The sequence below is a fragment of the Adiantum capillus-veneris genome, chromosome 14 (assembly GCF_014529385.1).
Source record: "Adiantum capillus-veneris isolate H3 chromosome 14, ASM1452938v2, whole genome shotgun sequence".
Lineage (NCBI taxonomy): Eukaryota > Viridiplantae > Streptophyta > Polypodiopsida > Polypodiales > Pteridaceae > Adiantum > Adiantum capillus-veneris.
In genome coordinates this window covers 25,785,608-25,800,462 of record NC_140944.1, presented here as the reverse complement: position 1 = coordinate 25,800,462, position 14,855 = coordinate 25,785,608, and the positions used below count along the sequence as shown (strand labels likewise).

General features: G+C 44.3%; 1 protein-coding gene across 3 annotated transcripts in view; it reads right to left on the bottom strand.

Moving 5' to 3' along the window:
* Positions 1-2,217: 2,217 nt before the first annotated feature.
* Positions 2,218-14,855, bottom strand: part of EMB1644 (Small nuclear ribonucleoprotein family protein) — a 56,718-nt gene continuing 44,080 nt past the window's right edge. Inside the window, exons 7-9 of one of the 3 annotated variants that reach the window (XM_086528408.1) lie at positions 4,592-4,767; positions 4,393-4,534; positions 2,218-2,588 (exon numbers count right to left, since the gene is read on the bottom strand). In XM_086528408.1, coding sequence (XP_086384534.1) covers positions 4,457-4,534; positions 4,592-4,767 — 254 coding nt within the window. In that variant the 3' untranslated portion in view covers positions 2,218-2,588; positions 4,393-4,456. Of the gene's footprint in view, positions 2,589-2,676; positions 2,745-4,392; positions 4,535-4,591; positions 4,768-14,855 lie in introns of all 3 variants that reach the window. The other 2 variants (XM_086528410.1, XM_086528409.1) reach the window with 2 other exon arrangements.

The following is a 14,855-nucleotide window of genomic DNA, read 5'->3' as shown; positions in this document are numbered from 1 at the left end:
AGCGTCATTCTCATCCCCAGCTGCACCTATTCAAGAGAACATATCCTCCTGTTAAAATTGCCATAATTTTGGTGTAACTGCGAAATAATGTCTATGTTGTTTTTATTATGTGTACATGATAGTCGGTGCCATACAAAAGGATCATGCTGTAGCAAGTCCGTGAGTACGAGTAGATTTTCATATCACTAAAGGTTTGAATTTTCTTTTAGAACAACAGAAAATTTAAGGAAATAACATTATCCCTTAAAAACTTGCTGATACTAGACCTAAAAATGCTTTTAAAGTGATAAATTGTAAATTTGGCAAAAAACATAACTCATTTTTAAGGCTCAAAAATCCTTTTGAAGTAGAGGGTTGAAGGTGAAATCCATAGCTCGTCAAGGATTTTGTCATTGTCATTTATATATATTAGGCTGCCTAAAGAGAGTTGATAATTGTTTTCCTTTCTCTATGAAGAGGGGCATTGGGTGTTGGGTGTGTTAATGGGTGTGGATGGATCCCAACTTAAATCGCTTGGTGTGTGTGGAGGGGTGCTGGAGGGGGTGTGGAGATGAAATATAAATATGGGGTTGCTACACCTTCAACTAACTAGACCATAGTGTGGGTGTACAAATATTTTTTATGTAACCTGAAGTAACGGTTTTATTTTTTATTTTTTATTTTCGGGGGGGGGGGGAGGGATTTACACCATGAGACCAAAAAGATCCACACACAGAGAGAGAGAGGCGCTCATGATTTATTTGGAACACTTTCGTCACCATAACTTTGTTACATACTAATATCAACAAATAGTGAACATATTGAAATAAGAAAACTTGTCTAACGAGCAAAACCCCCAGACAAGTGCTACATTAATTTGGTCATGGGATGTGACTGATCTCGCGCATCAAGCTTGGGATGGCGATGACGGATTCAAGATAATGACCGCGCGAGTTGAGCACATCATATAGAGCTCACATGTCTAGTACTGCATGCAAAACATGCATTCTACCAATTGAACTTTAGAGTTGAAATTTCAAAACCAAACCCCTCTAGTAGAAAATATCAACTAGGAAAAGAGAAAAGGAAATACACATGGTAGCATTTGCTGGACAAATTTGTAGATTTTCTTTTGCGCACTGTGGGCCCTGGCTCCCCAAGATCACTTTCTATACGTGAGCCTTTCGCAACTCACAAGCCTCTCTCTCTCTCTCTCTCTCTCTCTCACACACACACACACACACACACATGCCCATTTTACACACATGGCCATGCATGACCTTCGCTTCTTGTTACTCTGTAACGATGTGCACACTACTTTGTTTGTAGTGAACATGATTTTGTGTTTGTTACAAAAACAATTGTTTCACAAAAAGAAAACACTATCACAAAAACAACACATATACCTCCATCGACAAAACATATACTGGTGATGGGTGCCATAGACTAACACATCGTTTTTGTTGTTCTTGAGTGAATTTTGAATTAAGAACACCTTTTACTTTCTTTCAGGCCATTAGGAATATCAATCACTTGACCTTCCAATGTCATGAGGCTTTCATTCCTTCACTACCATCCTTCACTTTTGCATTTTGAATGTTTTGAAAGGTATTTTGGCTTTCTGAAATTGTAGAGACCTACCTTCCTAAACTCTTTTAACATTTCAAAGCGACTTCATTCAGCCCAGCTGGACTAAGCATTCAAGGGCTGTGGTTCTTCAAGCTTTTCTCCATTTTACTACAAGCCTTCAGTAAAATGGAGAAAAGCTCTCTCTAGACAAACTTTCTTGAGTAAACGGCATCCTCGACCTATGTTTACCTAGTACCAATCCTCTTTGTTATCCTTTTGTGCTGGGCTTTGTAGTCTGTATGCTCTTTCCATCACCGATGTACAATTGCAAGGGGTCCTTCCAAAGTACCATCTTCCCCAAATTGCAATGGCTTCATCCCTGGGTTTTCCGATAGTTAGGTTTGAGAGGCTTTCCATTTATCGTTCTCAGCCACCTTTAAGTGGGATCGTCTAGGCCTTCATACTTCCTTGCCAAGCACAATCCACACACACACACACACACACACACACACACACACACACACAGAGAGAGAGAGAGAGAGAGAGAGAGAGAGAGAGAGAGAGAGAGAGAGAGAGATCAACAAGTACAAAGTGATTGCAAAAGATCACTACTTGAATTCTAAAGGAATAAAAACCTCAAATTTGGCAAAACAGGCATTTCAAAAAGTATAGCTAAAATAAAGTACTTAAACTTTAAAGTCATTTTCAAATGTTACATTAAATTACATCGAAACCACATAATTCATTATAACATCTTTACGTTTATCTAAACACTGTGGTCACTAATGGCTTAAAGCGGGTAAAAAAAAAACTCAGCCATCCACTCAAAAACACACCTCTGATGTTCAACTACGCCACAAGGATAACTCCTTGTTGGAAATCCTGATCAAATATTTTGCCAAAAATTCTATGAAATTCTTTTATCTTTTGAATTGAACCATAAAGCATACATGTACAACTGCATCTTGCGCCATTGCCACCATCAAGATTTAAGCCGATGTTCCCATAGCACAAAAGTCACCCACGTCCTCTGCCACCACCTGGATACAAGAATACAGGTCAAAATCAAGCCCAAAAAAAATTGCCTGGCGGACTCAATGATTAACAATTTGAGACCCTTAAACATACTTTGTGTGTTTTGCATTTGTCAGCACAAGGACAAGCACAATGTGACACGCTAAAATTCTTTGGCTATGCTGCAAAGAATTAAAGTTCTAGTTAAATAAGCGAAGTCTTTAGCGTTGTACCTTCTCCAGAGATTATAAGCACAAGTAAAAGGTAACTACCTAAGTCCTTATACAAGATTTGTTCAAGCTGTGTTAGTTAGAAAAGGCTTCCAGGCTTGTTGTCGTGCTTTGCCAAACATGGTTCAAAATCTCTATCAAATTCTAGAATCCCCGACGCACACCCAGCACATACCTAGGATAAGAGATCAAAATCACAAACCAGCCCACTAAGACAATTCAGTGGCCAAAACAGTTATATATCAAGGCCAGGCAAACCCCAAAACAGCCCTCATACCCTACTATTCACTCTTGGGAAATATCGAAGCCCACATACAAAAGGTGAAATGGTGAAACTGACACCCTTAATTTTTGCAACAAAGCGGTGTTGCAATAAGGTAAAACAGGTTCTTAAGGAGTTCCAACTTGTAAGAGAAATGCAATGTAGAGAGATTTAAAAATCATTGATTACTAACCGACTTTGAAAATGTTATCAGCTTAGAAATTGAGATGGTCTAGAGGGAGTTATCTTCACACAAGTGACTCCTCCCGACAGTTGTACATGTGAAGAGCAATAATTAACATATACCGCAAGGGGCACCTAGCTAGGGGCCACTGCATCTGGGAGTGGAACTCCGCCACTCCGTGTCTCGGCTAGAGTGTGAAGTTCTCTTTTCGGTTCCCGAGCTGAAAGTGTTAAAATTTGTTCCAGTAGTCGTTTTTCATCGGCACCTGGTGTCCTGGTTACATTCTCCTTGGCGATGCTCCTTTGCTGCACCTGCAGCCTGACTCGCCACTACTGCCAGTGTTGCCTTGTTTACACACTAGCATTTAAGTGAATAACTGTCATCCAACTGCGCTGCTGGGACAGGAATCTTCTGCCACCGCCACCCCACCATGCACTGCACTGCTTCTCTACCTGCTGCGCATAGCAAGTAAATGTTGCCGCTCTTTTGTTAGTAAGGCTTTTGTTTTGATTTTGGATTGTTTTTGCTTTTCGGTATTGTTTTTCTTCTGTTGTGTTGCTTGTTTTCTGCTTTCCTCTTCTTTTGTTGTTTTTCCGTTGGGGTGTTCTCAGGTTGGGGGGGCGAGTGGCAGAGCACTATCTCTAGGTGGTATGGATGCACATCTTTATGCTCTCAGAAGTACAATCATGAAGTGCATCAAGCTGACTAGCTCCATCCTATGCAAAATGGGGGTGTAAGATCTCATACATGGGTGGGTGTGGAATAAGGGCTGTGCCAAATGGCAAGTGTGATGGGTTTTAAGGCTAGGGTTTTTGAATCGATGTCATAGATGCAATTGATCATTGCGTTCGAATGGCCAATCACAGACTCTCCACCTAAAAAGGTGGTCGAAGCCAATCTCTTTGTCAGACCCAGTGTTACAATCGGGAGCGCACACCAATAATCAATAAGCTGAAAATAAATAGAATATTGACCAAAAGAGAGGAGGGAGAAGATCGACACAGTATTGGGGACCAGAAGATGGGTTGGTTCCACCCCCCCCCCCCCCCCCCCCCCCGTTAAAGATGATTTTTATTCAAGGAGAATCTTTTTACAAGCACAAGAACCAAAGAAACCCCTTCGTTTAAATCTTAATCCTGATGGTCATTTCCTACCCGTTAGGGAAATCTGAGCGGCAATCTCTCAGCTCTTTTCCTGTCTTTACTCGAAGCAAAAAGCTCACAGATCGTTCCGGATTCTGTTCCCGGAATTCTCCAACGTAGGCCGAAGCCTCTTCGCTCCTCCACGATGGAGTACCTACAAAAAGCACAAATACGAAAGCAACTCCTTGTGGAGCGTATTCACAAGCTTTACCTGTCGCTCCAAGTACGGAAAAGCGACCTCCGTACTCCAAATTCTCGTGATCGCTTGCATCTTCTCGACAGCGGAGTCTCCTTCAAGTAGCACTGACAATTCTTGCGGGACTGGCAATTCTTTTATAGTAGGCTTTGGAGGCCCTACAAGAATATGGAGTGGCTGGTGCTTTTCCCCTGGCGTCCAAAATAGGGGTAGTGAGAGAAGATGGCTGGCGGCAGATTTTAGGGAGAAGAGAGAGAGATCGCTACTGCTTCAGCTGTTTTTAGCAGATTTGCGACGTTCCCTTCTTGACTTGCTTTTTTTTAATGATTGACTGCCCACTTATTAAGTGGGCAGCCATTCATCCTTTAAAAATAATGTGAACCTATTCAAAAACTCAAACAAGGACTTGTGAGCTGAAGACTAATGTACACTGCACCTTGGATGTAACCACATACACAGATGCAATGCAGTCATAGATTTCCTCGCGGGAAAGCACTTAAAAATGACCTACTTTTTGGGAAAAGCTTCTCAGAACCCATCTTTATTCTTGTGCCAACGTCTTTACACGTAATCCTTTATCCACTTCGGTTTTCCTCCTAGACCAATGGAATATTCCCTATCCGATGCTCCCATCACCCATCATGTGACGCATTGAGAATACCCACTTCCCGGTCTCTTCCGCTGAACTCACAGAACAACTCCTTTACGATGCTTAATGTCACCTATCATATGACACATCAGAGTCATCTGTTCCTGATGGCTTTTATTAGATTCAGTAGATCTACAATTTCTAACTTTTACAATTCAAGTGTACACACTTTAAAAATCTTAATTTCAGTAAATAGAAATTACTCCAAAAAAAAAGAAAAATAGTACATTTAGCAACATCCCTTTGGCTTCTGAACATTTGTCCTCAACTGTAGTGCTTGTACTGTAAGAGTTCAGGCATCTCTATGGATTCGTCCAATCGGTCCGAGTTTCTCCCAGGGATAAGTGTTAGGGAGTGAGGGCAGTATTGTGGTTGTGCCCGGCCAATGTGAAGTAGGTTTATCATGTCGGGTTGTGTTTAGCCATGTTTAGCTCAGGTTTTGGCTCGGTTCCATAGCCATACCGGCTCCTTTTGCCATAGGGTACTTCCCACCCCTTGGATTTCAACGCCCTCTAGAGCATCCTGCTCCTCTATGGTATTTTTTATATTTATGGGATTTATTGCATGGTCGTGGGGGCTGGGACAGCTGGGTCGGGCAGCATGGATATGGGCCTTTATAAGGGCCACTCGGGGTCCACTTCAGTGTGTGTTCTTAGCTTGCAGGCACCCAAGATTGGGGTCCTTTGGTAGCATTTCTGGCAGCCAGTAGGGGGGTGGATCTGCTTTTTCTATAGCCCCTCCCCTAGCATTTCTCCCAGGCAACCTGCTGGCGTTTTTGTTGGGCACTCATGGAGTACTTGCAAGCTCTCCTTCCATAGGGGCAATGGGCAGTAGATTCCCCCTTCATTTCTTCCCTTTAGGCCATCCCATTGAATGGGCATTGCGGTCAGAGGCATAGCACCGTCCTTGTGTGTCGGCCTAGGGGAGCAGAGATCCAATTCTCTCTCTCTCTCTCTCTCTCTCTCTCTCTCTCTCTCTCTCTCTCTCTCTCTCTCTCTCTCTCTCTCTCTCCATCCAGTAATGCTCATACAATGACTAAATGCTGAGATGCTGATGCTAATGGGTATTGATGCTACTGATGCTGGGTACTACTGAGATACTGAAGGGCTACTGCAAGTAGTGCGAAGTACTGATGGGTTTTGTGTCGAAAACGATAATGATGACGACAAGGTACTGGTGGGTACTGAGAACGACGACGATGAGGTATTGATATGTTCTATGATGACGACGACGAGGTATTGATGGGTTCTGTGTCGACGACGACGACAAGGTATTGCTGGGTTCTATGTCGACGACGACGATAACGAAGCTATGGCTGAATGCCGGAAACTGCTAGCGATGTCGATGGCTCAAATTTGCAACCATGACGAGGCTAAGGGCTGAATGCTATCGCCGCCGGGGACGACGACGGGCTGAAATCTGCTGGTTGTTCTGGCTGAAAACGCTGATGCTAAAGGCTGAAAACGCTAGTGGAGGAGAGGCTGAAAACGGCCCTGCAAACGCTGAGGCTGCAGGCCCTTCTTCTTCTTTTGCTGCCTCTTCTGCTTCTCCTAGCGCCCAAAGGGCCCCTTATGTAGGTGGAAAGGGCTGGGTCGAGCAGTCCCAAATCAGCCCTCACGATTGGGAATGCCAAGGGTCACTTATTAATAATTGAAATGCTAAGAGGTGGTTCACACGGTAAATTGCCACATGTGAGATATGGCAGTGTGCAAGAGGGTATGCAACTATGATTGGCCTGGACATGCACGCCTTGATAGAGGCTCACAAAGTGCCTGGCTAGGTCCTAAGCTAAGACTCATGCTAGACTGTAGCAAAAGCATGTCCACGTAGCGCAAGTAAAGTGCGCACGTGACATACGGTTATCGTGGACGATTACTCTTCTTTCAAGAAAGGGGGATGTCATAATCTGCTGACATATCAAGCCATTGAAGACCTCAGCCGACTTGCAGATATTGGCCTAGGGGCCTAAACCCTAATAAGAAGCAATGGAAGAAGCAGAAGCAGCAAAAGAGTTCCCACCAACTTATGGGACCCGGTCCGATGGGGCCCAAGTGACATAAAGGATATCAAAATAAAGCAAGAGCACACTCACAAAGGACTAGCGTAAAAGATGATGACGTGGTAGTTGTACGGACGCCTGCGAATTGCGCTGCAGGCTACTGATGTGGCAAGCATATTGAATTCCACATTTTACGTTGATGAGGTGGCAACTGTACGGATTCACGTGAAGCGCGCTAGTAGCTCTTAGCATCGGACCATATGCTTTTAGAACTTGAGGCTTTTCATGTAATGGCTTTTCATAGCCAAGGGCCTTTAAATATGTGCTATGGGCTTAGTCTCTGTCACATTTCCACGTGGGAGTGTAGAGAACAGAGTACTGGCTTTTGTACTTAGTTGAAGCAATACAAAGAAATACCGAAAGGGGTGCTAGGGTTTTGGTGTCAGTGCTCTCGCGGGGTGGAACTTTGTCACTGCTAGTCTCGTGTGTCGTGCATCTCTTTCAGTTCAGAAGTTATTTGAAGTGCTTAAAGTTGTTCAGTCTGTTTTTTTCCATTGGCACGTGGTGCCCGTCCCATTACAAAGTCCCGTATTCAAAATAAAATACGTATATTATAGCTACTTTGTCTGAAAGCCTATACTAAGCTACAGAGTCTTTCGATGAAAACTCTATTCTTTGACAAGTATATTATGGATTTCAAGGAGGCACTTACCTTTTGCAAGGTGGACTTTACACATGCTGTGCATATGTATCTGTTGGGTGTGCATGAAGATTATCGTTGGGCCTTGATTAAGGATAAAGCCCCGAATAATGTCGAGGATGCTTTGGCAAAGGCCGGAACGTTTCATTTGATAAATGGAGCTAATTATGAGAAGAAAAGGAGTTTTGATCACCAATCCCATGAGGGCACTTCGAGAAAGCGGCCCCGATTCTAGCAAAAGTCAAAATCACCATCGAGACCTTCTTGACACCACCTCACGTGGTGCTCAAGAGAAGAAAGCTAGGAATGTTGTCATTGTTGATACAATGACAAAGGGAGCTTGTTTTGGCTGTGGTGTGACGGGCCACCAAATTAAAGACTGCTGCCCCAAGAAGAAGACTAAGGATCCGCAAGGACGCCTTTCGGTTCAAATCCACGAGATCTATGATAACTCTGATGTTATTCAAGTTAAAATCCATCACTTAGCGCATAGTTCATGCACGAATCGTATGTTTAGTGTCACAAAGTAATGACGTGGCATGTCTGTTCGGACCCAATATTATAAGTTGTTCCAACTTATGGGGTCCCATCCGATGGGGCCTAGGAGACACCAACCCTTACAAATAAAGAAAGAGCCTATATCGCGAAGAACTGCTGACGTGGCAGCACTATACGGATTTTCGGAATTCACGGAAACATGCTGATACGGCACAACGTACGGAATCTTGCGATTTGCGGCGCATTTTACAAAGGGTAGTGTTGGCAGCTTTTGAGGACCAGATGCTTCTTGAGAACCTGAAGCTTTTCATGTAACTCCTTTTGGAAGTCCAAGAGCCTTTATAAGAATTTCCAGGGCCTCATTCTCTCTCAGATTGGCTTGGGAGCATTGAGCAAAGAGAGGAACCTCGGACATTGTACTTTGCCAATTATTAATATAAAAATAAATATAAAAAGGGGCGCTAGACTTTGGGGCCAATCTCTATGGGCACGGAACTAGGTTGGGCCTTGTCATCTCTCAATTGTGCTAAGTTATTTTCAGTTTCTCTCACGTGTGTTGTGGTAGATTCTTGACTTGAGGTGCCCAAGTTTGTTACAGTGGTATCAGAGCTCATAAAGATTCTTCTTCTACGGAGGATCCGATCTTTTTTTTTCAGCACAAGTAGGTTTAATCTTCGTGTCTCGACCCCGAACTTATTAGCCACTCCCACCCTTCATCGTAAACTACAAGTTGACGCGTGCTTGTGGCTCCTCCAGAGAGAGGTCGACCGTCGCCCACCTCCACCTATGGCTAGCGTTGCACCATCCTGAGCCCCTTGTGGGCCTTGAAGCAAGATCCGAATGCTACTGGTCCAAGCCCCACCGGCCTCAACTGCTACGTTTCCTACGCACCTCTAATGGTACACACACACGCTAGCGCTATGCCCACAAGCATCGCCCGCACACCCGCCATTGATATATGCTCTGTTACAATTGAGAATCAATTTTGCAGCAGCAACAACGTCGACGACGACTCCTTTCTTCAGTATTCCTCGAACTTGAGCCACTTGCTGCAAGAATTTATCTGGTGATTGAAAGCTTGGAATTTTGTAGGTGGACATGATTTCCTCTTGAGGACACAGTCCGAGAATCTCCTTCACTGGACCAACTGGATCATCCAAACTCTCAATTTGCTTGCTGTTCGTTAAAACTGCTGCTTGCTCACTCTCGTTGGCCTTGGCCATTAAAACGGCTTTGTCTGCAATCAGCCTAAGCCTTGCACCAAAATCTGATATGAAATCAAGATATATGTCCACACGAGACTTCAGCAAACAAACCAAAGCTTGTGCACACGTGATGAGGATGACCGACGCTCTGATACCAATTGTTGAGCTCCAAAGCAGAAGCGCACTGCTTCTCGAACCGACATAGTTGTGTAGAGAGAGAGAGAGAGAGAGAGAGAGAGAGAGAGAGAGAGAGAGACGCTTGTGTACAAATGTAAAGAGAGTTTGCATTAGATTTTGATGAGCCTTATAAAGGCATTTAGAAGAGTTCACACCCAAGTGACCGCCCAAGTTGGGCTGACCCCAACAAAAAACACATCCATAGAAACTTGCTCCAAAAGTGATGAAGAAGATCCTATTGCTATCCACACACTTGTCTCTGAAGAAGAAGCTGGAAATGAATAGCTCCCCCTCTAGATCCAACAATCGCATACTTGCTCCCCTTGTAGGAAGGCACAACAACATGACTCCATCTAGGAAAACCAAAGCAATCCAATATTGCCACACTTCCTGAGACCTCCATCGGGTTTCCCTCGGTGAAGATAGATCAGAGTAAACAAGGGTAAAGACGGGGAAGTCATAGACGAGGATCCAAGGCCTCCATATACCCAAACTTGGAGAAAACCAGGAAAAAACAGCAAGCTTCTTCTCTTTGTTATGTCCAAAACCGCACCGGATGAGCCAAAACCGAGCATCAAGGTGGTCGTATCACCATGGGGCTTTGATACCATGTCAAAGGTGGCAGCGGAAGATGCAATGAAGACAATAACTGGTTCGTGATCCGGTGGGCACCTCGACTCCTATCTAGAACACGTGCAATGCCAAACACATGAACAAGGCACACCTATGGAGAAGAAAGATCACTGAGGTAGAAACAGACAGGACATCTGAGAATGTGTGTGAGAGAGAGAGATCTAGGAAAGGCTCTCCATGCTGATAACAATCTGCTCATACAATTGACCAAGGGTGGTCCGGCATAGAATAGACATGCCAATTGGATAGACCCGAAATGCACGCAACTGCGACTGCTACTGCTATTGGCACCAGAGCAAGGGGGCCCTCGAGGGTTTGGGACCCGACATTCGGTGTCGTCTCTTTTCTCTCTCTCTCTCTCTCTCTCTCTCTCTCTCTCTCTCTCTCTTTCATTCACTTCACTTCTTTCTAGTAAAGTAAGTGTCCCTTGTGTTTGTGCGGAGTACTAGATCTGAGCTAAAACCTTTAACACTTCCGTTGCACTTGACATTGGTATCAGAGCTCTGTTCATGCTTTGGCTTCACGGACTCAAGGGAAGAACCAAGAACCCAAAGAACCTCTCTCAGTTTTTTTTCCCTCAAAGAATCTTCGAGTCCCGATCCCGAACTTATTAGCTCTTGTCTTCATCGCCATGTCTTTGAAGGAAGCTTGCCATCAGATACACAAAAATCAAGATCTTGAGTACCAAGATCTACTTGCCTCGTATGCGGATATGGAAGGAGTTGGAGAAAGTATCCCTAACCCTTTTCTGCATTTGCATTCGCATGTAGCGTGCATCCACTTCCGTCGACAAGCGCCCATTGGAAATACCTCCGAGCAACCTTATCTTTCAAGTTCACCCGCAATGTATTCACGAGAGGACTATTTAAGTGGTAGTACTTGCTTGCAAGACAGAGTCTGCACCAAGGCTCGTATTTTGCAACAGTAGTAAGGCTACCTAGTAACTAGTATGGTCGGTGGTTACATCGCAACACTCTCTACATCCATAGTATCCACAAGTTTGGAGGAGTTTTCATCGGCTTCTGCATCCACAAGCATCAAAAGCAGTCAGCATCAGAAGTCCAGAAAGAATCCATAGATAGAAGTTCGGCAGTTGTGCCTCACCTTTAATAGGGAGGGATGTCACGTGCGCACATCACTTGCAGTACGTGGACGTGCTTCTGCTACAGTCTAGCATGAGTCTTAGCTTAGGACCTAGCCTGGCACTTTGTGAGCCTCTAGCAGGACGTGCATGTCCAAGCCGGTCATAGTTGTATACCCTCTGTTGCAGAGTACCACATTTCAGCATGTAGGCAATTTACCGCGTGAACCACCTTAATTATTAATAAGTGACCGTTGGCATTCCCAATCATGAGGGCTGATTTGGGACTGCTCGACCCAGCCCTTTCCACCTATATAAGGGGCCCTTTGGGCACTAGGAGAAGCAGAAGAGGCAGCAGAAGAAGAAGGGCCTGTAGCCTCAGCATTTGCAGGGCCAGAACAGCCAGCATTTTCAACCTTTAGCATCAGCGTTTTCAGCCAGAACAGCCAGCACATTTCTGCCCGTCGTCGTCCTCGGCGATAGCATTCAGCCCTTAGCCTCGTCATGGTTGCACATTTGAGCCATCAACATCGCTAGCAGTTTCCGGCATTCAGCCATAGCTTTATCACGGTCGTTGACATAGAAACATGTAAATCCCATTGCATACCTGCATCATTAAATTTCTCCAAAATTGAGTGTAAGTAATTGAGACATTTCTTGTCGCCCGTATATAGCAATGCACATGTTGTGGATGCAGGTGAAAAGAGAAAGGAACCATTTGTTGATTGCAACTGCAACAGTCTTTTCCAATCCACAACTCTATGGAGGCCCCAACAATACCTTGTCGTCGTCGTCGACACAGAACCCATCAATACCTCGTCGTCGTCGACATAAAACCCATCAGTACCCCTCAGTAACCACCAGTACCTCCTCGTCGTCGTTATCGTCGTTGACACAGAACCCATCACTGCCCCGCAGTACCCCAGTACCCACAATACCCTTCTGTGTCTCAGTAGTACCCAACGTCAATAGCATTAGTACCCATTAGCATCAGCATCTCAGCATTTAGTCATTGTATAAGCATTTGTGCAAGAATAAAGAAAGTAATTGCCCTGGCATCACAGCAAGGGGGCCCTCGAGGGTTTGAGACTGGACATTCGGTGTCGTCTCTCTCTCTCTCTCTCTCTCTCTCTCTCTCTCTCTCTCTCTCTCTCTCTCTCTCTCTCTTTCATTCAGTTCAATTCTTTCTAGTAAAGTAAGTGTCCCTTGTGTTTGTGTGGAGTACTAGATCCGAGCTAAATCCTTAACACTTTCGCTGCACCTGACAATATATCTGCAAAACAACTCAAGTTAGCTCAAAAATTTCCAAGGGTCGTTCCGAGGGACAATCAGATTTCTCATTCCAAATTGGAGCTCTTGATATCCTCAATCGTTGACTTCCCAAAAAATCTCCTCCAATAAGGAGTATATATTCTCATTCCATATCGGAGCTCTTGATTTTCTGGCATAGCAGGATTAGCCATCACAGCCAAACCGCGTTGATCTCTAACGAGTGTCTCAATGCACTAAAATTACATACCCACGCAATCACACCCAATTAGGAGTATTTTTAGAGGTTGGCACATCACAATAATGCAACACAAATGCTCACATATACATGTTACAAGCCACAACGAACAGTACAGCTAAGCACTGCCCCGAGACAGACGGTCTGAGGTATGAAGCTACTCAACGACTACTCATCACCATACAACCAAACACTCCCCAAACATACGGTCTGCGTCATTCGGAGGTTTTCCAGCATACAACGAGACGCTCCTAAAGCCATCCCATCTGCGTCGTTCCAAGGTTTTCAAGCATACAAGGAAACGCTCTCTAGACATCTCGTCTGTGTCGTTCTAAGGTTCAGGCAATACCAAAACAACATTTTTCACCACTACACTCGGAAGTAAATCATCAAGCATTGAAACCAATATTAAAACGAGAGTCAAAAAATTCAACTCGGCACCAAGACGAGTTTAAAACAAATACCATCCATTTCAAACAAATTCAAAGGTACTTTCTCACCAGAGTTCAAAAGTATCTAAATCAACTAGATAATTCATTCAACTTTTTCTTTGGATAGCCAAACTTTGAGGTCGATTGGCTTGTCCTTCTGTATCAGTGTAATGGTAAGGTTCCGGATCGGAAGGGTCACATCATTCTTGTCATGCCAAGGCATGCCCAAGAGAACGTCACAATTGCCCAACTTCATAATGTGGAAATCGCCTTTTCCATGATAGCCTTGGATAGTCACTGGAAGAGCACCAATTAGCGGTACCACTTTCTGAGTTTGCCCCCTGCTAGCTTGGCTTCAAGTTCATAATCAAGTGCATCTGCTTCAGGAATTCTGGATGGATGTTCTCTGTAGCTCCTTGGGTCAAAGAACATCAGGGCTTTCAAGCCATATGCTCTGCACAATTCATTTGAACTTTCCAAATTTATGCCATAAATGTCAGGTACTAGTTCAACACCAGGTCGAGCTCTCTTAGACGTAGGTGGCCCCGGGGATCTTTCTATCGTAGGAGCAAAAGGTTGCTTTGAAGATGTCGAGGCTCGCTGGGAACATGTAGTGAATGAATGTCCTGTTTGAAAACATTCGAAGCATCGGCCTTCTTGTAAAAGGGTTTCTCGTTGAAGTTGGGTCAGATGACCCCGAGGTTGGATTTGACTCCCGAGAATTTGTTTGTTGTTGACGAGAGTCCTGGTTAGTGACCGGAGTTGCTTTTGTGGTAAACTCTAGCTTTCCTTTCATCGGTTTGTAGTCGACCACAGCATGGTCCATAAGCTCTTGCATGGTTGAGACTTGCTTGGACAGACAACCTGCAATGGTGATGGCAGTTCAATGGTGTATCGCTCGCACTAATCCTCCAAGTTAATGAACTTAAAGAAGGACACCGGGAGGTAGAAACCATTGGTTATTAGTCTCACTGGCAAGCATTTTCAAGTTGCCCCATTCTAACAAGATCTGAACTTCAAAGAGAGAAGTCATATAATTGCATGCAAGATCTGGAGCATGCCGTTGTGTCGCGATTGAACTCCACCACTGCATAGCATTATCTTTAAGAAATCCCGTTGCTCAACATATCTTGGATTCTTTAGTATAGTTCCCCAAAGCATATATGTTGTCGAATTGTTGTAGGAACTGCAATGCCTTCTTCCCTTCTTTCACCCGAGAAAAGGTCAAAATTTTGATTGTCGTGCCGCCATCCTTAAAATCTTTCGATCGATTAAGTACGTATCCTGGGTACGGATAATAAGGGTATCCATTCGGGCTCCAACCATTGTAGCCTAGTGGCAGTGGTAAAGGCGGATGCGCTGGATCTAGGTCAAATGGCTGCACCATATTCCTAAAGAC